This window comes from Antennarius striatus, chromosome 14 (assembly GCF_040054535.1).
Source record: "Antennarius striatus isolate MH-2024 chromosome 14, ASM4005453v1, whole genome shotgun sequence".
Classification (NCBI taxonomy): Eukaryota; Metazoa; Chordata; class Actinopteri; order Lophiiformes; family Antennariidae; genus Antennarius; species Antennarius striatus.
The window spans coordinates 18,744,731-18,765,777 of NC_090789.1; the positions used below are offsets into that span (position 1 = coordinate 18,744,731).

The 21,047-nt window shown below is 40.1% G+C and overlaps 3 protein-coding genes across 6 annotated transcripts; 2 read left to right on the top strand and 1 right to left on the bottom strand.

The window, feature by feature from the left end:
• Nucleotides 1-1,561: 1,561 nt before the first annotated feature.
• rrp15 (ribosomal RNA processing 15 homolog) lies at nucleotides 1,562-5,819 on the bottom strand. Of its 2 annotated transcripts, none has more exons than XM_068333350.1 (5): nucleotides 5,769-5,810; nucleotides 4,917-5,218; nucleotides 4,717-4,814; nucleotides 4,468-4,645; nucleotides 1,562-2,118 (listed from the first exon to the last, which is right to left on the bottom strand). In XM_068333350.1, the coding sequence occupies exons 1-5, from the start codon at nucleotides 5,806-5,808 to the stop codon at nucleotides 1,969-1,971; spliced, it is 768 nt and encodes a 255-aa protein (XP_068189451.1). In that variant the 5' UTR covers nucleotides 5,809-5,810; the 3' UTR covers nucleotides 1,562-1,968. The 2 variants fall into 2 exon arrangements, with proteins under 2 accessions (XP_068189451.1, XP_068189452.1); XM_068333351.1 differs by having other exon boundaries at nucleotides 1,563-2,118; nucleotides 4,917-5,215; nucleotides 5,769-5,819.
• A 3,407-nt stretch (nucleotides 5,820-9,226) lies between these two features.
• LOC137607635 (uncharacterized) lies at nucleotides 9,227-12,430 on the top strand. Its single transcript, XM_068333535.1, has 2 exons — nucleotides 9,227-9,345; nucleotides 10,512-12,430. The coding sequence occupies exons 1-2, from the start codon at nucleotides 9,327-9,329 to the stop codon at nucleotides 12,002-12,004; spliced, it is 1,512 nt and encodes a 503-aa protein (XP_068189636.1). The 5' UTR covers nucleotides 9,227-9,326; the 3' UTR covers nucleotides 12,005-12,430.
• Nucleotides 12,431-13,275: 845 nt separating this feature from the next.
• On the top strand, nucleotides 13,276-20,553 carry popdc3 (popeye domain containing 3). Of its 3 annotated transcripts, none has more exons than XM_068332927.1 (4): nucleotides 13,276-14,306; nucleotides 16,398-16,908; nucleotides 18,267-18,375; nucleotides 19,314-20,553. In XM_068332927.1, the coding sequence occupies exons 2-4, from the start codon at nucleotides 16,403-16,405 to the stop codon at nucleotides 19,575-19,577; spliced, it is 879 nt and encodes a 292-aa protein (XP_068189028.1). In that variant the 5' UTR covers nucleotides 13,276-14,306; nucleotides 16,398-16,402; the 3' UTR covers nucleotides 19,578-20,553. The 3 variants fall into 3 exon arrangements, with proteins under 3 accessions (XP_068189028.1, XP_068189026.1, XP_068189027.1); XM_068332925.1 differs by lacking the exon at nucleotides 13,276-14,306 and adding an exon at nucleotides 15,430-15,502; XM_068332926.1 differs by lacking the exon at nucleotides 13,276-14,306 and having other exon boundaries at nucleotides 16,083-16,908.
• Nucleotides 20,554-21,047: the final 494 nt, after the last annotated feature.

A 21,047-nucleotide genomic window follows, 5' to 3' on the forward strand; every position in this document is an offset into this window, starting at 1 on the left:
GGCGCAGGGAGGCTCCACTAGTGGGTCTGAAACAAACACACTCACTGTTCTCATGATAAATATTCCAACACCTGATCCACAGGAAAAAGAAGAACCACTTCTGCAGCAGCAGTTTAATGTCCTCACATGAAAATGACGCCCCATCGTGACCGATTCACACATGACCGCCAAGAAGAACTGAAAGAAAAGGACCGGCTAAAAAGTTTGGACACGCCTTCTTATTTCATGATCTGTTTGATTTTCATGACTTATTTAGAGAGCATGCGTCAAACTCAAGGCCCGGGGGCCAAATGTGGCCCGTTACATCATTTTATGTGGCCCGCGGGAGCATAAAAGGTCAGAGTATCTAAAAATAAATAGGTCAAAAGTTTGCTTTGAGCAAAACTACATTTCCCACAATGCAATAATTACACCCATTTTAACTTTGACAAAAAAAGGTTTTGAACAACATTAATGTTCTAACTTGTGTTTGATGTTATTTTGCTTTATTCTCGGATAGTTTGATCCTTGATTGATGGAGTTTCATAACCATAAGGATTTATTTTATAACAGAGAAACATTTTTTCTGCGTAACTGTAATGTTTGTAACTTGAATGAGAAACAAATTCAGAGTCATTTAACATTAAACAGTATAGACTTTACATTACATTGAGTTATATTTTATTAGTTACATCTGGCCCTTTGAGGACAGCTATTGTACTGATGTGGCCCTCAGTGAAAATGACTTTGACACCCCTGGTTTATATTATAGCTCAAGGATTTTCCAGGCTGTCATCAAAGCCATCTGTGGCTACTGTGAGGAATCTAAGATATAAAACATCTTTAGTTTTTATTGTTATTTTGCTTCCTGTACTTTCATTGTGTATCTACACACATACATAGATGCTGTTGGAGGGGGATCTCTTTGGGTACCGACTTTGTCCCCATCAAAACAGCATCAACATGATAATGGACATCAGCTTGTGTGCCTGGGGGGGGCCTTTTGTTCAGACTGGCAGGTTTGAAGAGTACTGGAGGTTCTAGCAGTTTCTTTTAAGTCATTAAGACAATGTAGGCGTCATAAAAATCAAACTTGATACCAGGGGATAGCATAAAACTGGTCTGTGCTACAGCCTTAGTTGAGTCTTAATTAAATTTCAAGGGTCTCAAGGACTTCAAAACACCCTGAAAGGGGGTCAGTGAATGTTTTTGTTTCACTATTAAAGAGAAAGTTGTTCCAACATCTCCCTCCAGAAGTTAGATGAGAGTCCAGACCATAATAAACTTAGTCAGAGCGCCACCTACTGGAACTGGGAAGCAAGCATGAAATACATCTTGAATTTACATTAAATCCTCATGAGTCCAAACTTTTGACATGTTTGAACGTTGCGCCACCTCGTGGAAGTTCTGGGGATTACAACGTCATGACATTTTGATTTTCTAAATCCATGTCTTGTTCTCCAAAGCTTAAAAATATTTCATGTGCAGACTGATTCAATCCAGAAAAAATAAATAAATAAATAAAACCACTACAATTTGATACAACAAATGTCCATTTATCCAACCACTATTATAAAAATATTGACAATATTTACACAATATTTCCACATATCCTTTTGAGAATAAAATGTCTGTGGTGTCAAATGGGCATGATGTAAATAGATACACACAGTGACATGTTCATCTGGGTGTCCAGGCTCAAAACTGTTTCTCACTTCCTGTCAAATTTTTTAACAAAAGTTCTGAGAGTACTAAAAAAAAAAAGATAATAAATGACGCGTTTTCCTCCACAAATACAAAACCTTTCAACCAAAAACATTGATTACATCCTGTTCCATCGTCAGGAACAATGGACCGATCGGAAACACCCCGTCAACATCAGCAGCTTATTTTTGTCACTTCAAATCTGTAAATGAAATTGTTTAAATCTGAAAATTGCATCCTGGGGGGTTCTTGAAGGCCTCACAGCGGGGGGTCCCTGAAGGCACCTCAGTCTGAGTCACTTTCCTCCAACACCCCCTTGCTCTGTGTACCAGCCTCTTCCTCGTCACTGTGTTTGTCCCAGTCCTTCATGCTGGCTCCCATCATGTAGTCGTCTCTGAGGACGCTCCAGGGGGGGGTCTCCTCGGCCGCAGCCGCCTGCAAACACACAAAAAACACAGAATCAGCACAACTCCAGCGTCAACGCAGTTTAATGTTCTCCACTAAACGACGACTGTTCAAGTTCGGAGACTTTTGTCATCAGTTTGTCCAACACCGCTGCCCTCTGTGGGGGCTGTGTCTGGACACCCATCAGTACTTTTATTCTGTTACGATATAAATGCTGACGTATAGTTTACCGCTGCAGCCTTCAGACTTACTCCAATAATTGCTTCTAAACATTCACATTCTGTGCTGAAGGTCAGTTTGCGTTGAACTGACTTGAGCTGGGAATACAACTACTTACACATTTATCAGACAGAACACGCAAAGGCTTCTGACTGCAGAGACATCCCACATCAATCCGGATGGCATAAAAATCAGATTTGGCGATCAGTCAAACGAGGCTTCAGAGCAAAGGTAAAGGATTGGATGCAAATGCAGCGTTTCCCAAATGTCGCTCTAAACCAGAGCTTAGAACCAGAACGTTTTGCCAATCGGTTTCGTTCCGAACAGAAACGGAATTATAACGTTTCCGGTCTTGCGTTCCACCCATAAACTGACGCTCCTGAACCGGTTAATAACGTTCCTGTAAATACAAATATGTGGGTGCCGTATTTTGTGCACCATAAGACGCCAGAAGGCCCCCGACGATGACGTCAGCGAAGAGACACGCGTACGACACAACATGTAAACTCCAGGCTATCAGTTCCGGTTGTTCTGGTTCACGTACAGAGACGGGGGGGCTTTTTTCACGCTTCTCCATCTCTCTTGATCTGTGACTCCATGCCCCCCCCCCCACACCACCGCTTCTGTCAGAAACACGTCAAGCGGCTGAACTCGTCTTGTCTTCATCCTGGAGGATTAACGAAAGAACTCCACCCGCTGGACATCGGTGTAAACAGAGGCTTTAAAGTGAAGCTGGGGGGTCGTGGAGCGATGGATGAGAGACGTGAACACACGTTTACCAGGACTGGGGGCAGTGCAGAGGAGTTACACCCCCACAATATGTGGTGGATTGTGGATCCAGGACTAACGTGTCTGCTCAGACTTTTGTTCGATGTTTCGCTAAAGCCGGCATCATCACCGGACAGACACCCGGAAACCAGACGGTCAGCGGTGGAGAAACTACCGAGAGATTCAATGCAGACCGGAGATGAGGACTTCAAGGATTTAGAACAGATTTATCATGAAATAAAGAAATAAAAACATATTTAAAAAATAATGCTGGTGTATTTTTTTGAAATTTAAATACGTAGTACAACACAGTCCAACCAGTCAGCTTTTTGTTTCCGTTAGCAACCATGAACCGAGTAATGTGGGCCGTGTGTCCGGTTAAAGTAGAGAAATAAACTCCATCATTTAGACTGAGCCTCTTTATACAATGAGCTGAATGGTGCGTAAAACACGGTAACTTAAGGACTTTTAAATAGGAAACTAAAGCAATTAGTTAATATACTATAGACTATAATTATAGATATATCCCTACCCTACAGTAAACACTACCACAGCACTACACCTCTGCTTTATGACAGTTATATCACTGTAGTTAAGGCTTATGCCTCCTACTTAGACACTACATGACATAAGAACAGAATAACTCCCACCATGTCATTTATTGCTGAACAACAGATCTTCATAGTTCTTCTCCCATAGCTCAGTATTACTACAAAGCGCTGGCAGTACGGGAACACACTGCTCTGAAAATGACTGCAGCCAATGAGTTCATGTCTAAATCATACATGTTCAGACTGACACGCTGAGTATTCACCTGTAATGATTAAATAGTGACTGGGAGACCTCCCTGTTCTTACCTGCTGCTGATAGCCGCTACTTCTCTCTGCTCTCACCCCTCCAGTGAAGGACAGGAAGTCAAACATGAGGTCAAATATTTTTTTTTAGAATGAAAAACCCCCGGTATTAAGCGGTTTACAATTATTTTCTGTTCCGATTCTGTTCCGGAACATTAAAAAATATAAAGTTTCTGGTTTTCGTTCCATGAACCGGTTTCAAAGCCCTGCTCAAAACATGAGAATTAGCGCTGATTGGTTCCAAACCGTACCGATGGGGATACTACGGTCCAGGGTTTGAATCTACACATCACCTAGCTCTGCTTTCTAAGGCTAAACACCACCAGTTAGTGCCCCTTTGGTATCGTAGGACGTGTGACTGTACGACTCCTTTGGAGCAAATATGTGATATTTGTGGGCGTGTAGCCAGAACCCCATCACTGAACGTTCTAGTTAGTGATTTAGTGTGTCTCTCCATCAGTTTAAGGTTTAGAGATCGTCCTACAGCACCACTTGTGGCTTCATTTTTTCCAAGGCGTAACAAAGAGTGTGAACTTACCGTCTTCTTTTCAGTCTTGTTGCCTCCGTCTGCTTGTCGCAGCACGTCGATGAAATCCTTCTTTGAGACGCACGACAACAACTTGGCCTTCTTCCTCTCCGAGCCGCCGACTTCCTTCACCTTGTCATTGATAGTTTTCTGGTGTTTCCTCACAGCGTTGAACAGCTGCACCACCCCCCTGAGGAGAGAGCACATCACCATCAGACCAACTGGTAACAAAGTCTCACAAGCAAACCAACATGTTCGTACCTGGTAGCGATTCTTTGGAGCGCTCTTTCATTCTCGCGGTCCTTAACCACGTCCGGTTTCTCCCTGCACATCATCTCCCACGCTCGCTTCCTGTCAACCTGTTGAACAAACGGATCCTTACAACCCTGATCCCAAATTTCAGGACTTGCATAAGCTTAAATTCCAGATAAATAACCAAACTCGTTCACTATGTCGATTACCTGTTTCTTTTTCTCCAGTAGCTGCTGCTGTTCTTTCTCCTTTATCTTGTCCAGCTCCCTGTTCTTCACCAGGATGGTGGTTTTACTCTCAGACACCTTCTTACCCAGGATCTTAGCCATGGCCTCCGCCCACCCAGTGTCAGCGGCTCCATCCTGTCCTCCTTCATCCTGTCCTCCATCTTCATCATGATCGCTGTCGTTTATTCCTCCTTCACTGTCGTCGTCTGACCTTTCATCGCTGCTCGCTTTGACAGAATCCTGTTGGTCAGGATCACCCTCAAACTGGGGCTCCGAGTCGTCTGCTTAGAAACAGTTCAGTAATGAGGGGTAGTTATCCTTTGAGCCATTTACACACACATCTGAACATACATGCATATACACACAACCTGTCTTCACCTTACATCAGATCATAAATGTGTCTCTTCGGCCACGTAGCTGAATATTTTAAAAACAACAACACCCCTCTTAGAAGAGTACCCGGACTCCGTGTGGACATGTCCCGACAGGAGACATCCAGTGGGTTGAACTACTTGTAAGCAGGGAAAGTCGGACTTTTGGCTTAGATATGGAGAAAAAAAAAGTATTTACAAATAGCAGTCATGATAATCCGTTTGAATTATTGCCAGATTATTTTATTATTACGATCAGCTGCTAAAAGGATTTTTCTAATACATCTAACGAATGATTTCGTGCGTGCATTTCCGGTATGTCGCTAACTCGCTAAAACACTCGGTTTTAATGAGTTGTAGTGTTTATTTTGTACTTATATTGCATAATAATAATCATGTTCCAGTTAACTAGAAATATTGCAGAAATTGAAAGATGGATGACGTTACAAGAGTAAAAACTCACCAGACATCTGGACATGTGTTTGCAACAGACACGCCATCATGGAGTGCGGGACAAGTGTTCCGGAGTGTACAAACACCAAATGACAATGGTTCCGCCTCCACCGCCACCGCGACCATCCTACCGTTACTTCGTCGTCGTCTTTTTTATGAGGCTGTTTCTTAATTTATTAGATTAGATTTTTAATTTCAGAGATTTTTTTCCATTTAATTTTATTTTTGTAGATTTTCAAAAAGTGACTGGGTTGCTCTCAGAAAGAAAGTGTCCTTTATTACTCCAAAAGTGTGTGTGTGTGTGTGTGTGTGTGTGTGTGTGTGTGTGTATGTGTGTATATATATATATATATATATATATATATATATATATATATATATATATATATATATATATATATATATATATATATATATATATATATATATATATATATATATATATAAAATAACTAAATAAATAAATAAACTAAATTTAAATAAATAATAAATAAACTAAATAAATTTAAATAAACTATTAATATTACTATTAATATTACTAGCCTTTTATATAAATGCAGTTAAGCTTGAATGGCTTTACCTACAGTAGATCATTCATAAAAAATTAGAATCTAGAAAGATTTAGAAAGATAGATTCCAAATTGGAACCTTGGACTCAACTTTGTTATTTCCAGAACGTCCAAATAGTGGCCCTCTTCTTCAGTCCTACCTGCAAAGAAGTTTTTAAACTATTTATGAGTCTTAGAGTTTTTGCAAAAGTAGTTCATGATTGACAGATTTACACACTTTTAAAAGATCTGCAAGTCAGGGAGCACAATTCTGTTTTCTGTCCAAGGCACCAAAGACATGTTGTTCCTTTATTCCAAACCTTTCAGCACCAACGCTGAATATCATTAAAAAAACTTTCAAACAATTGAAAGTTTGATTGCTACTCATACAGTATTAGTTTTTTTAAAGCAATTATAAACCTCTTTAATTTGAATGTAATTTCGATTTACTTTGAATGTAATCACACTTTAATAAACATTGAAAAATAATAAGAATAATTTACCCGAATTATTATTATTATTATGCAAAACAACAGACTGGTTTTTATGTTATATAATATAATTTGTAATCAGAATAAAATAATGAAACTTGTTAGTTAAGGTCAGAATTTAAGAGTTGTCTGTTCAACACTTAAAGCTGGTATATATATATATATATATATATATATATATATATATATATATATATATATATATATATATATATATATATATATATATATATATATATATATATAGCTGTTATAGACACGGCGATCCTGTGGAAGCTGTGCTTTAATTCTGTTGGGCTAACTGGGATTGGTAAGAATGATCTTGTTTAGTTTGGTTTAGTTGATCTCAATTAATTTTTTCACAAACCAATCCAATCCAATCCAATCCAATCCAAACTTTATTTGTTGAGCACTTTACCACAACCGCAGTCGACCAAAGTGCTGTACAGGCGAATGAATAAAAAAGAACAAACATTATAGATAAAAGACAAAATGGCTCAAATATTATAAGTAAAGTTAATCAACTAAAAACATAAAACATAAAATATGGATAAAAACAAAAGCAAATAATCAGAGCAATAAAGTAAGATAAAAAAGATAAGACAAAATAAAATCAGGTGTCTATCTAGATGTTAAAAGCCAAGGAGAAGAGGTAGGTCTTCACGCGAGATTTAAAAACAGACAGAGAAGAGGCCTGTCTGATTTGCTGAGGCAGATTATTCCACAATTTGGGTGCCACAACAGCAAAGACACGGTCCCCTCTGAGCTTCTGTTTGGTTTTAGGCCCTCAGGAGCAGCTGATCAGCTGACCTGAGAGAGCGAGCAGGTACATAGGGGTGTACAAGCTCAGAGAGGTAAGGTGGGGCAAGGGCATTCAGGGATTTAAAAGTAAATAAAATAATTTTAAAATGGATTCTAAAGTGTATGGGCAGCCAGTGGAGTGAGGCTAAAATGGGGGTAATGTGCTCATATTTACGGGTGCTGGTCAACAGACGTGCAGCAGCATTTTGGACCATCTGGAGACGGGAGATGGAAGAAGCACTGACCCCCACATAAAGAGAATTACAATAGTCCAGCCTAGTGGTGACAAAGGCGTACAATTAAAAAACAATTAAAAAAGAAAGAGACAACAAAAGATAAATTGACATTAAAAAATGTTTGAGTCGTTACTAAAGGTGCTTGTAGTGAACAGTTTGACACCTTTTTTCTTTTTTCAGGAACTCAAATGGAGTCTGATTATTTTACTGCATAGTCAAATTAATTTATTGTGTTAGCCATCTGTCTTTAAAAAGATATTTGTTTTGTTAACACAGTTTATTTTCAGAGGAATCTGTCGTTGCAGTTTATGATAAACACGTTGTCATTCCTGTTGGGACCTTAGGTCATTCTCCTTTTCAATAAACTACCTTTTGCATTCATCTGGATCTGGGGTATTGATATATTATAATGTAAGCATATATGTCCATCATTTAGGACTAAAATAATATTACACTTTCAAAGCCAAAGTAAACAAGCGTGATTAATTGTGTAGACCTTAGTAGATGTTTGCACAACAAGATTTTCAGGTTAGGATGTTTTCAATGATGGAGTAGATTAGGGGGGGTCAACTCATTTTCACTGAGGGCCACATCGGCATCACGGCTGTCCTCAAAGGGCCAGATGTAACTAATAAATGTAACTTAATGTAATGTAAAATAAATGTAACTACTCCTTAATGTTAAATAACTCTGAATTTCTGACTTATTGTAGTTCCAAACATTACAGTTAGACAGAAAAAACATGTTTGTTTGTTTCTCTGTTCTAACATAAATCCTTTTAATTTGTCAGGTTATTAAACCCACAGAACTCCATCAATCAAGGATCAAACTATCAATCAATAGAGAAAAATAACATCAGACACAAGTTAGGACGTTAACTTTGTTCAAAACCTTTCCGTCAAAGTTAAAATGGGCTGAAGTACTGCATTGTGGGAAATGTAGTTTTGCTCAAAACACACTTTTGACCTGTTTATTTTTAGACACTCTGACCTTTAATGCTCTCGCGGGCCACATTAAATGATGTGGAGGGCCACCTTTGGCCCCCGGGCCTTGAGTTTGATACATATGGGGTAGATGATGAGAGCAATGATCTGCAGAACCACTGCAAAGGGACAAGAGTATACTTTACCCTAGAACGGCAAAGTCTGCAGTTTATAATAAATTGGGTTTGAATATCTGGATTAAAATGTATTTTCTGTTCAATCTGTTCGACGGAGATCCTTCAGCACAGGAATCCTGCTTCACAGGTGATCCTGAGCAGTGAAGCGCTTGAGAGATCCTAGAGATAGGGATCACCTGCAGAGACGACACTGGAAGGACAAACCGGTCGTGGGCGTGTCCCGTTTGGGCTGTTCTCACACAAACAGGGAAAAAAGACGCACTTCCAGCCAGATGAAGCCACGCCGTCACCGTCGTGGAACACGTCTGGAAAACCTGCTGAAGAACACACGGGCAGGAGAATCCGACAGGCTGCTACACATCTCAGCACAACATGGCACCAAATAAACTGGGTAAACATATTTTACAGCTTCTTATGTTTTTATTTTTAGAATCTCCATTTTTTTTTCTTTTACTTCTGTTAATAACCGAAATTTCAAATTTATGACTTTCTGAAAATGATGACTATCAGACTCTCAAAGCATCTTCCATCATTTTGCTCTTAATTCTTTTGTTTTCTAAATGCACGCGCAGAATTTTTTTGAGTTTGAAAGGACACAATAATAGTATCCAAACTATCGAGTTCACATTTATTCCTTTTTTCTGCGTTTCGTTTCATTTCCAGTTCCATTTCATGAAGTGTTGAAGTCACAAGCTGAGCATTAACAATTCAAATCCTGGCAGAATGTTGTTCCTGCTGGTTAAACTGGATCGACCAGTCTGTGTAGAGGCTCCAGCCTCCTTCAGGAAGGCATTACAAAATAACCACAGAATGAATAATATTCTCTTTGATTCACACGATTCACTTTTTTTAAGTCTTACAAATGCACACACCTGCACACACCTGTCGTTCCTGCTGTTAATATATACATAGTTTGTGGTTGTAGCACAGAAAACCGTGCCATGGTCAATGGAGGAGATGAGGATGTTTCTTTGTTCGGTTGCCTGACAGTCATGTTGGAAATAGATTCAGTGGGTATAAATTAAAGCGAGACAAATATATTAGAGGTGAGCCGATACCCGTCAGTGTGAAAGAGACTAGTGATACCCCCAAATTCACCTTTCATTTAGACGTGACATTGCGTGTTTCACTTGTGCAGTAAACATTCATACAGTGAAGAATGTTCGCTATCACCAGATATTTTATCACTATGTTCATCTGTCTTTTGTTAACTGTGCCTGGGTTCATCACCCACGGAATCCATTTGTACTGGAAACCTGATAAAAGTTTCAAGTGGAACAAGAACAACCCTCAAGGATCAGGAACAAAAAGTTGGGCCAGTTTATATATATGATTTAAAATGGAATACCTGATGGATTTAAGTAGCTTCACTTTAATTTTACTATTACTCATGAAAACTGATCTTTTGGAGCCTGACATAGAGAAAATGAAGAAAATATCTATTGTGTGAAAGCAAAATTTTAATCTTGAACAGTGTTTTACAAAGTAATGAAATATCTTTCATTTTTTATTATTTATATCATTGCATTAAACAATGTTTTTTTTTTCATGTTCAAGGAGCAAATAATCCTTTGAGGGAAGCAGCGATGGGTTTCGCCCTGGGAGCAGTGGCGGGCTGCATGCTGGGCGTCACGGAGGACCCGGTGGACAAGATGGTGTTGGCGTTCACGGCAGCCGGTCACCTGAAGCCGGTGATGGACGACGTGAGGACGGTTGGTGCTCTGGGAATGGGAACTCTCATCGGTGCGACGTCCCTGACTATCGCCATGACATCAGTTGTTGCTGGTGTCATCATGGCGACGGCTATAGCGTCGGTGTTCATCGCCACCCGGAACTGCGGCGCCTCCTTCACGGACTCCGTCGGCCTGTGGGCATCGGCAGGTCTCGCTGGGGCTTTTGGGACCACTCTCAGCGGAGCAACGCTGGGTGTCGCTATTGATTGGACTGTTAAGACCTATGGCATGTTAGGCCTACTATGGGTAGTTAGTGTATTCACGATGCTCAAACCACCCCTACACTTCGCATTTAAGGTCCTGTTCAAGCAGGGCGAGGCCTGCTGCACTACAGCGTCTACGGACTGGGAGAAGGAGAGGAGTCAGATCGAGGCTTCGGAGATGCAGCACAGGCAGAGAGTGACCGTACAGATTGAGCAGAGGATTCTACAACTGGAGACAGGAAGTGACGTCGTCACGACAGATCCCAGGACGGCGTGGGCGACGGAGCGAAGGCAGAGAGAAGAGATCGAGAGGAAGAAAACGGAGACTAAAGAGGCAGAGACGAAGCAAAGAACCGTCCAAGACTGGATCAACACTGTCATGGTGAAATACGTGGATATCTTGGCGTTCTCAGGACTGCCAATGATTGCGGTTACTATGGTAACTTCAGGGTTTGGGGTGGTTGGTTACGGTGGACACCAGTCTGTGCTGATAGTTCTTCTGGCTTTAGTTGCAGTCATAGCCTTTTTGCTTCTAAGATCTTCTGACTTCAAGTTCTGGATGCTGGCTGGATGCATGGGAATGCTCGCCACCTTCGTCATCGCCATGCTCACCCTACACGCCGGCCAGGTGGTCGTAACGACGGCAATGAAAATGCGAGTGGGACCGGCCCCTTCCAGAGAAAAGATCATGATGCGCATGAACCAGCAGTCTTCTGTGGAGGCTTTGAACGCAGCTTTCTTTGTAGCTAAACTGTGCCAGTTGGGTTTGGGGGCGACGGTGGGAGGGCCACTGGTGAGACGGGCAACTGGAGAAGTCAAGGTCATAATGGGGGCAGCTTTAATGGCCCTGGGCTTACTGGTTGGGGTGGAGGCTTTAGCGCCAGTACTGGGAGAAGGGGGGAAAGCTGGAGCTTTGCTTGGGGTAGTAGGAACAGCTGGGGTGTCTGTGGGGGCAGCAGCAGCTCTGTCTGGTACGTGGAGCACATGGCCGGGAACTCTAGCAACAATAGCAGGGCTGGTCATAGGGGCACTAAGGATGGGGAAATGGCATATTGTCAACATCGGACTGCAGGTACCTGTGGCTTACGTCTTTGCTATGACCAATCTGTTTTGACACAAAATGTACAACATCCCATAGACCTACAGTGACAACAGTGTTGTGTCAACTGTCTTTGCAACTAAAGTCAAGGAAGCCCATGTGCTCAGTCAGATCGACAAAGTGTGTCTACTAAAAACCAGTGTGTGTATCACAGCCTGTTGGCTACACTGATCTCAATTAAAAACATCATTAACACGATCATGCAATCCCACAAACACACCAGGAATTATTCACCAGAGTATTCTGTTTGTTTGATACCAGGTCTTGTGACAGGATACTCAATATGATACTGTTATCAGAAACTGAAATTATATTGCTGCACTCAATATCTAATCAGAATCAGAAAATTGATGTCAAAAAGGTGACTACATGTGCCAAACCATTGTTTTTTTGTGTTTTTTTACTCGATGAACAAATCAGAAAATGATCAAAATGTACAGAATACCTTAAATGAATAAATTGATTTATTGTTTTATTCCATCGCTCGTTTGACAAACATGAACACACTCACTCCTACGGTCAATGTGGGACCGGCCAGTTAACCTCCAGTCCATGTATTTGAGATCAACCAAACGCATCCCTTTTTCAGGCTTTTCTATCATCTCTTGCTTTGTTTGTACGAACAAAAAACTCTTTTCTTCGTCTTTTCTTTTCCTCTTTTCTCCGTCACTTTCTTGGGGTCCATAGTGAATACTATGAAAGTTAATATATTTACGTTAAACTATCAGAACACCTCATGGGTTGAGGGCTGAATGACGAGGACGCTGCATAGACACCTATCTAGCTCCTCACAGAGGTCCCTCTTAGCCAATGGGATGCCAGGATGCTAGGTAATAGCCAATGGCAGAACAGCTATAAGAATGTTGCGTTCAGGAACCTGTGGGAGCTGCGAGTATCAGCCCATACTGTATTTTTACCTTTCGTAACTCGAAATTTCTTTCGTAACTAGAGGCAATACTTTCCTCTTGAGGCGTTTCGTAAGTAGAAAATTTCGTACGTAGAGACATTCGTAAGCAGACGTACCGCTGTACTGAAATAAAATGATAGTAGAATTAGTAATACGTTTTTTGATCATAAATTAGTTTCAACTCAGAAGCTAAAACTGGATTATTGTTATCTCTGATTAGAGCAGCGTCAGTGCCTCAACTGAAACTCTTCCCATCGATTGTTGTTGTTGACACACAGGCCTGAAAGAGTTAATGCAAGTTTCTTTGCTGTTATTCTAGTTTGAGGGAGAAAGTTTTCAACAAAAAATTTAAAGTGCCAGTGGCTATAGAGCACATGTGACAAATTCCAGGCCCGGGGGCCAAATGTGGCCCGCCAAATCATTTAATGTGACCCGCGAGAGCATAAAAGGTCAGAGTGTCTAAAAATGAACAAGTCAAAAGTGTGCTTTGAGCAAAACTACATTTCCCACAATGCAGTAGTTCAGCCCATTTTAACTTTGACAAAAACGTTGTGAACAAAGTTAACGTCCTAACTTGTGTCTGATGTTATTTTTCTTTATTGATTGATGGTTTGATCCTTGATTGATGGAGTTCTGTGGGTTTAATAACCTGACAAATTAAAAGGATTTATGTTAGAACAGAGAAACAAACAAACATGTTTTTTCTGTCTAACTGTAATGTTTGGAACTAGAATAAGTCAGAAATTCAGAGTAATTTAACATTAAGGAGTAGTTACATTTAGTTACATTACATTGAGTTACATTTAGTTACATTTATTAGTTACATCTGGCCCTTTGAGGACAGCCGTGATGCTGATGTGGCCCTCAGTGAAAATGAGTTTGACACCCCTGCTATAGAGGGTGAAAATGACCCAGTCAGGTTTTAATTAAATTAAAAAAAAAAAAAAATTAAGAAAAAATAAAAATTAAAAATCAGGTCAGGTTTAAATGTTCCAGTCAAAGATATTTCAACACACAAACATTTTGAGAATCTGAAATCCTTCAGGACCAGAATAGATCCCTGCAACTGTTGCCCTGCTAAAACTGTTAGTGTCCTATCTAGGGGGGCACTAAAAATAACACAGCCTATCTTCTCAGAGATTAATTACCCCTGTATGTCTAATGACTGTGTTACAGGGAAGGCAGGGTGAGATTGGACACATCAGCTCAACAACACAAGGGATCAAACAGCCACTGATTAGTCAAATGAATGTTATTTTAGCTGAAAACTGAGCTGCTATTAACTTGTAGGTTCACATTTTGTGTCCTCTAACATTCAATATCGAAATATCTCTACAGCCGGCGTCCGATGCACCTTCATCCTTGTCTTCATCACCAGCTGCTCTTGTGTCAAAAACAGGACCAGACCCGGTGAGAATCTTCATGTCTGACCTGATAAGAATACACCCGGGGGCTTCTCTGCTGCCCCACATACCACACGTCCTCCCATCCAGATAATGGTCAGAGTCACCTTCATCAGGCAGACAGACGGATGCTTGCCGTTATTCAGCTCACAAAGATCTCTCTCCTGAACTTCCATAACATTTATTTAAATGAGAAGACACCAGTTCCCTTGGGTTTTGTCTCACTGTTCTTCACTCAGCTCACTCTATTTTTCCTATTATATATACACACCATTTCATTTTTAGACTTACAGAAACACAAGGATAAAAAGGACACCTGCTGTCATTTGCACATCTTCTTGTGTCGAGCCACACAATTGCAGAAAATTAGACTGCCAAAATAAAAGCTCTGTTTTTAAAGATTTGTTTTTAGTCAACCTCATTAAACGATTGTGCCAACATTTGTATAAGGACACATGATCAGCCATAAGCCTCAAAGATTGGTCTCCAGTTATTCAACATTATTGTTTTTTAGTTTATTAAAAATCTTGATAAACTAAAAAACTAATTTTATTCTTATTTTAGTTAAAACCATTGTTTTCTACTCCTGATGATCAAATCAAATGACTCCTTATGAGACAGTATGTTATCAGCCGGAGGCTCACATGCGTCTCAAACTGTCCCGTCGTCTTAATTCAATATGTTCATGAGCTTTTAAGTGATTTTAATGTGAAAACAACAAGAACACTCAAAAGAGTGTACAAATAACATTTATCTCATGATTTGATTCAAAAATATAAAATGTAAAGCCATACAGTATAATATTCAAACATCAAGCACTAATGTTTAAACACTGAGAAATAAAATAGGGCACCCTTTTTAAAAATTTGAACCATGAAATAATTGCCCTAAAATATCACATAAAAAATGAAAAAAGAAAATTATATTGAGCTTTACTTTGTGTAATTATTGCTAAATCCAGATTTATTTTTTTTCAAATGTAAAATGCATGCTCCCACACACACACAATGAACACACCGACGTGGAAAGGAAACAGCTGTGCTTTTATTTTTATGTATTTCCGGTTCCGTCGCAGTTAACGTTCATCTCTTGACAGTTTCTGACGCGACGCCTATTTTGAACGCCTGTCATCTGTGTGTGACGCGTGGTGTTCAGTCCGCTCCATAGACTGTTAATCTGGATTATTTTCTGTGGACACTTCTGGTAAATTTATTCTCTTTCACATTCATTTAAACCGTGTTTATAGTTTTATTCTCTCTAGGATTAATTTGAACTCTTCAACTAGTTTTTTTTCTATTTAGAACTCGTTTGAACTGTGTTTTGTTTTTTTCTGCACACGATTAATTTGAACTGTGTAGTTTTGTTCTATTTAGGACCCAATTGGATTGTGTTAATTATTCTGTCTAGGACTCATCTGAGCTGTGCTTGTAGTTTTGCTCTCTTTAGATTATTTTTTTAGATTATTTTACTCAAAATCACTAAACTTTCACATTTACCACCGAAATACTGCGAAGAGACCTGTTGTGAGGCAGCAAATTAAAATTAAAATGTTCAAACACGTTTCCTGTATGAACTAAATTTCCATAGTTTAGCTAATGTATATAATGTAAAGTCTTTTTTTATCAACAACTGTATGTGTGTAACGTCTTTCTTGAGTTGAGCAGTCCTGAAAGGACTTGGAAGAGGCACTAAGTGAGGCATGCAGTTCCCCTGCCTCATGGTAGGGGGCGCTGGTGATCCCAGGGATTCTTTTTGGGACTCCTCAGCTGCAGAATAAGTGACATTTGTTCAGAAGGAGCGGCGCGTGGACTTCATTTATAAGTAAACGTAACATAAACCAACATGTAGGAAACAACATAACATTTTTTTCATCAAACGTACGTATTTGTACGTGTAAATTATTTTGCTGAGACTTTAAACATAAGCTAAACTGTAAATCTGATTATGAGGAAGTCACCAGCCGTGAACCTCACCACACCTCACTAGTATACAGTTTTATTTTGTTTGGGTTTTGTTTGAACTGTGCTCGTAGTCTTGCTCTCTAGAGTTCTACTATGTTGCTATGTCACCTGCTGTAACTGTACTAATATCACTTTAGGACTCATGGAGCCCCCGGACTTTGAGGCTATGAACTACACGGTGGAGGTGGCGACGGTGGTCTACCCGTTATGTGAGGAATGGAGGGATGGCTCGGAGGGCTCTGTGATGCACCTCTCCAACATTTTCCTGTTCTTTGGGTTCATGGGCGGCAGCGGTCTTTACGGGGTCCTCTACCTGTTCACCTTCCTGACTCTGGGGTTCTTGTGCTCCATCTTCTGGTCGTGGTCAGACCCCTGCACTACAGACTCGCTCCTGTGGAGCTGGGCTCTGTTCCTGGTGTGTCTGGGACAGGTTGTGTACGTGGCCTACAGGCTGCGTAGGGTTTCCTTTGAGAAGGACTTCCAGGAGCTCTACAACTGCATGTTCAAGAAACTGGGAGTGTCGCTCATACATTTTGGGAAAATAGTGGCGTGCTGCGATGGAGACATCCACTCCATCGACAAGGACCACTGCTTCGCCATGGAGGGCAGGACGGCCATAGACAAACTGTCAGTGCTGGTCTCCGGCAGGTGACTACATCACACATGTACCTTCTGTCTCTTGTTGGATGTGTGCATACGAGACATGAGGATTTAAAACATATGTATGTCATGGATCAAGATATGTGAGGTGAAAACAGCGAGTAGATAAATGTGTCCCATGTTTCCATATCCTTAGTGGAGCTCCGACTGTCTCCTGTCACCCATTAATGGGTGAAGCTCTTTTAGAATAATTAAAAGTGCAAAAAGAATAACGTGGACTTTGTTTTAGTTTGGTTAAAGACATTTTACGTCTCGTCTAAGAGGCTTCTTTAGTTCTGATTGACAGAAAACAACAAAACAAACAAGACGATGAGTCTTGTTCGGACTCTCAAGGTCACTTCAACCAACAAGTCTTCAGGGAACGGTACCCTTTGTTGTTGTTCTTGGTTTACCTTGACCTGAATGACTGAGAATTTTAACCTAAATCAATGTGATGTTTGTAGTCATTTTATTAAGGAAACACTTGGTGGTGGAACCAGGGAAACACATTGTCTATGGCTCTCATTAGAACCACGGAACTCAGTCTCTAGTGCCTTGCCAAACATCACGTTCCTCCAAACTCTTGCATCCAAAAACCGATCCCATTCCAGCTTAGACACGATGTTACAACGAGATCTGAATGGTTTTTGCAAATAGTATTGTTGTTAGCTAATCATATTAACCAAATACAACACAGTATATATCTAGGGAGCGAGGAGGAACTTCCATCTGACAGCGTCTTGGAAGATACAAACAAAGAAGGTCCAGTTTGTTTGTACATCATCAACTTTGGATATAATACTGAAATTGTTCATACTTTTACTGACCAATCTCATGACAGAACGAGCTTTACAAGCTCTTACTCTTATTACTCTTATCATCTGACGTCCCACTGTTCAACCATAGGTGGCGCTATTGCTATCGCTCACTAATTTTATGACTCCTACTAAAGCATGGCCATGACCCACCCGACTTCGCTTCTCATTTTGACATTGTTGAATCAAACGATTTTCATTGTCTTATAGTTGAAAATATTCATTCAACACATTCATCAGATCATGGTTAGCTAAATCTGATTTAAAACAAGCTGTATTACAAAATATGTTGATTTTGAGATTGTCTGAAAATGATTTCATGACGTCTGAAGAAAATGACTTTTCATTGATTAAACCAATGAAAATGTGCTTCAGCTAAAATAAGACTACATTTAAATCTGACAGATTTTTAAATTGTAATGTTGACTAAATGTGATAAAAGCTGAGGACATTTATCAAAGCACTAAGGTTAGATGTACTATTGTGAACAGTGCCTATAGATTGCTATCTATTGATTATTGTTAACCCCTTATGTTCCATGTTCTCCAACAGGATCCGTGTGACGGTCAATGGAGAGTTCCTACATTACATCTACCCTTTCCAGTTTCTGGACTCACCTGAGTGGGATTCCCTAAGACCGTCAGAGGAGGGTGTATTCCAGGTTCATTTTCATTCATGTGCTTCACTAAATTCTTCCAATAAGGCTTAAGTACTTTGAGACTCATCAGCTCAACAAATATGTTTCACTCAACCCTCAAATAAATCTAAAGACATGATATAAAAGAATGACACATTAGACATTTGTAGCTTTTAGCCACCTTTAGCCAACAAAGAGTTTGTCAAGAGCCAAAATTATTTGTAGGAAATACAAAAAAAGTCATTGACAACTACTTATTTAATTAAAACACAATTAAATAAATGGTTCTGCTTCGGTTTAGGGCCAAACGAACTGTCTTTACTCGCTAAACAGTTGATTATTTGTGCCCTGATTATTTAATTCGACTAACACCATGTCAGGCGGCGCAGTGGTGCAGTGGTGCAGTGGGTAGTGCTGTGACCTCACAAGAAGGGTCCAGGGTCGATTCTTTTTGGATTTACCATTGCAGCATTGTGCGCCACCGTCATCCTTTATTCATTCATTTTTGATTATTTTATTAATTTCTTTAATTCGAGTTTTGAGCCATAAACGAATCCCAAGCTCCTGGTGCCACAGAACCTTTAACTCCCTTCAGAGTCAGCATAATATGTAATAAAGCTGTTTCAGTAACATCTCCCACACTTTTGGGTATTGGTGTTTCTTCCAATTAGTATAAAAATACTGTGTGAATTTACATTTAACATTAGCATTTACTCAACCTCTAATAACAGGATTCATTTCACCCACATACACAGATGCTTTTTCAACTTATTTATTTTTTGTAAAGAAAAATAAAGAAGCTTTTATTCAAGCCACTTTGGACAGCGAGTAATAAGTGTATTTATGCGTCTGAAAGGGTGGTGACGATTTAATTGTATCATCTTATTGTATATTACAGCCAATTTCAAATTTGACATTATTGCCTTTAAAGAGTCAAATTAAATTTTTCTTTACCTCTACAGGTGACCCTGCAGGCTGATAACTCCTGCCGATACGTGGCGTGGAGGAGGAAGAAACTGTACCTGCTTTTTGCTAAACACCGTTACATTGCTAAAATATTTGCTCTGCTCGTGCGCAACGACATCGCTGAGAAGCTGTTCTCTCTGAATAATGAGGCTTTTGACAAGTCCGGGCACCGCTACGATCTCCGATTACCAACCTACGGTCACATGCCAGGGACAGAATTAGAAAAAACAGATGTCTCTCTACAAGTGCCCGTGCAGTGAAGGGACTGCCTGAAGCCCCCACCACCACCACCACCAACACCACCACCACCACACACTGCTGCACTCTGACAACCGGCATTAGAATTGAAAAAGTGTGATGTTATCTGTACTATAACACTCTTTCCAGGGTGACATTATCTTATGTAGCATCTATTAAAGTCCCTTTAATAGATGTGTTTCTTTTCAGGAAACAAATATGTAATCAACAGAGAAGAAGGTCTTGAATTATATACATCTTATGAATGTAGAAATAATAGAAATAATAAATAAATAATCCTTGTTGCACATGTCTGTGCTATTGTGAATGTACAACAGATTTAACCGCTTTCCTTTCATTTGAAACAACAACATCCGCAAAAAAAAAGGGCTGATGGGTAGAAGCCATTTGGCCTGTGTTGTTCCCGTCCCCACAATCATTACAAAATGTTTTCAACCAATTCATACAATAAATACAATAAATTTTGATAGTCATTGTGGTGCATTGTTGTTTCAAACCGTCCATTCACCAATACACCCATCTTCACACGTCTTCGTCAGCTCCTTTAGTGAACGTAATTAAAATGTTGATGTAAATAGTTTGTTTTGTTCATCATGTCCCGCAGAAATAACTTATTTTCTTGCAGATGTGTGTAACTTGTGGAATATACTATGTCTTCATTGTGAAAATGTATTCCTGACTAGTACAGTAGTATTTTTATTCACTATTCTTGACTCTAGATTCAATAACAACTTTTGCATTTGGGGGTATTTGGATGTGCAGCATCTTATGTTTGTAGATTTTGTAAAAATGACATCTATTTGTAAAAAGTCTGTTAAAACAGAGACATAATCATTACAAAATAACCCATCTTGAACAATTCCTTATAAAGTTGGTTCAGTTGGTTCCATTGGATTCCATTGGGAAGTTGTTGTTGATGTTCCAACACTGATGAAAGTGAAGTCTGCTATAATAACATGTCTGGAAAGAAAAAAATAAACTGACTAAACTAAAATTATTACAATGCAACTTTTGATAGGTTGTCGGTCGATGAGACCAGTCCCAGGCCTGTGTCCCAGCAGTGTTTGCCCCCGGTTCTGCCCTCTTGATCCAAAGCCATCTTATGGGTTTCTCTGCAGCTTCAGTTGTAGATCTAAATGCGTTCCGTTTTGCTTTCCCAATCAATCCCAGTCGTGTGAAAACCCTTCAGAGTGGACGCCCTGGGAAGCCCCAGCAGTCCACCTCCAGGGGCTCCCAGAGTATTTTCCAGCCTCACCTCCTGCACTCTTCCACCAGCGAGTGTGGTGAGGAGGTGAAGATACGTACACAAGCAGGCTGCAATGGGTGGAGGAAAGTGTCAGGGTGTCTGATGGAACAGAAGAGTCTCTGCTAGAATGGAGGGCAGAGTTGAGAAGACAACCATGACGGTTGTTGAGGACAACCATGATGGACGGTCTAGACTAGAGACAGTGTTGAGGACAACCATGATGGAC

Bases quoted from the DNA above. Each gene is read 5' to 3' on its own strand.
- popdc3 (XM_068332927.1), top strand. From the start codon at position 16,403: ATGGAGCCCCCGGACTTTGAGGCTATGAACTACACGGTGGAGGTGGCG. The intron at 16,909-18,266 runs GTGACTACATCA...GTTCTCCAACAG, and splicing joins TCAGTGCTGGTCTCCGGCAG to GATCCGTGTGACGGTCAATG. The intron at 18,376-19,313 runs GTTCATTTTCAT...TTACCTCTACAG, and splicing joins CAGAGGAGGGTGTATTCCAG to GTGACCCTGCAGGCTGATAA.
- rrp15 (XM_068333350.1), bottom strand. From the start codon at position 5,808: ATGATGGCGTGTCTGTTGCAAACACATGTCCAGATGTCTG. The intron at 5,219-5,768 runs GTGAGTTTTTAC...ACTGTTTCTAAG, and splicing joins AACACATGTCCAGATGTCTG to CAGACGACTCGGAGCCCCAG. The intron at 2,119-4,467 runs GTAAGTTCACAC...GTGTGTTTGCAG, and splicing joins ACAAGACTGAAAAGAAGACG to GCGGCTGCGGCCGAGGAGAC.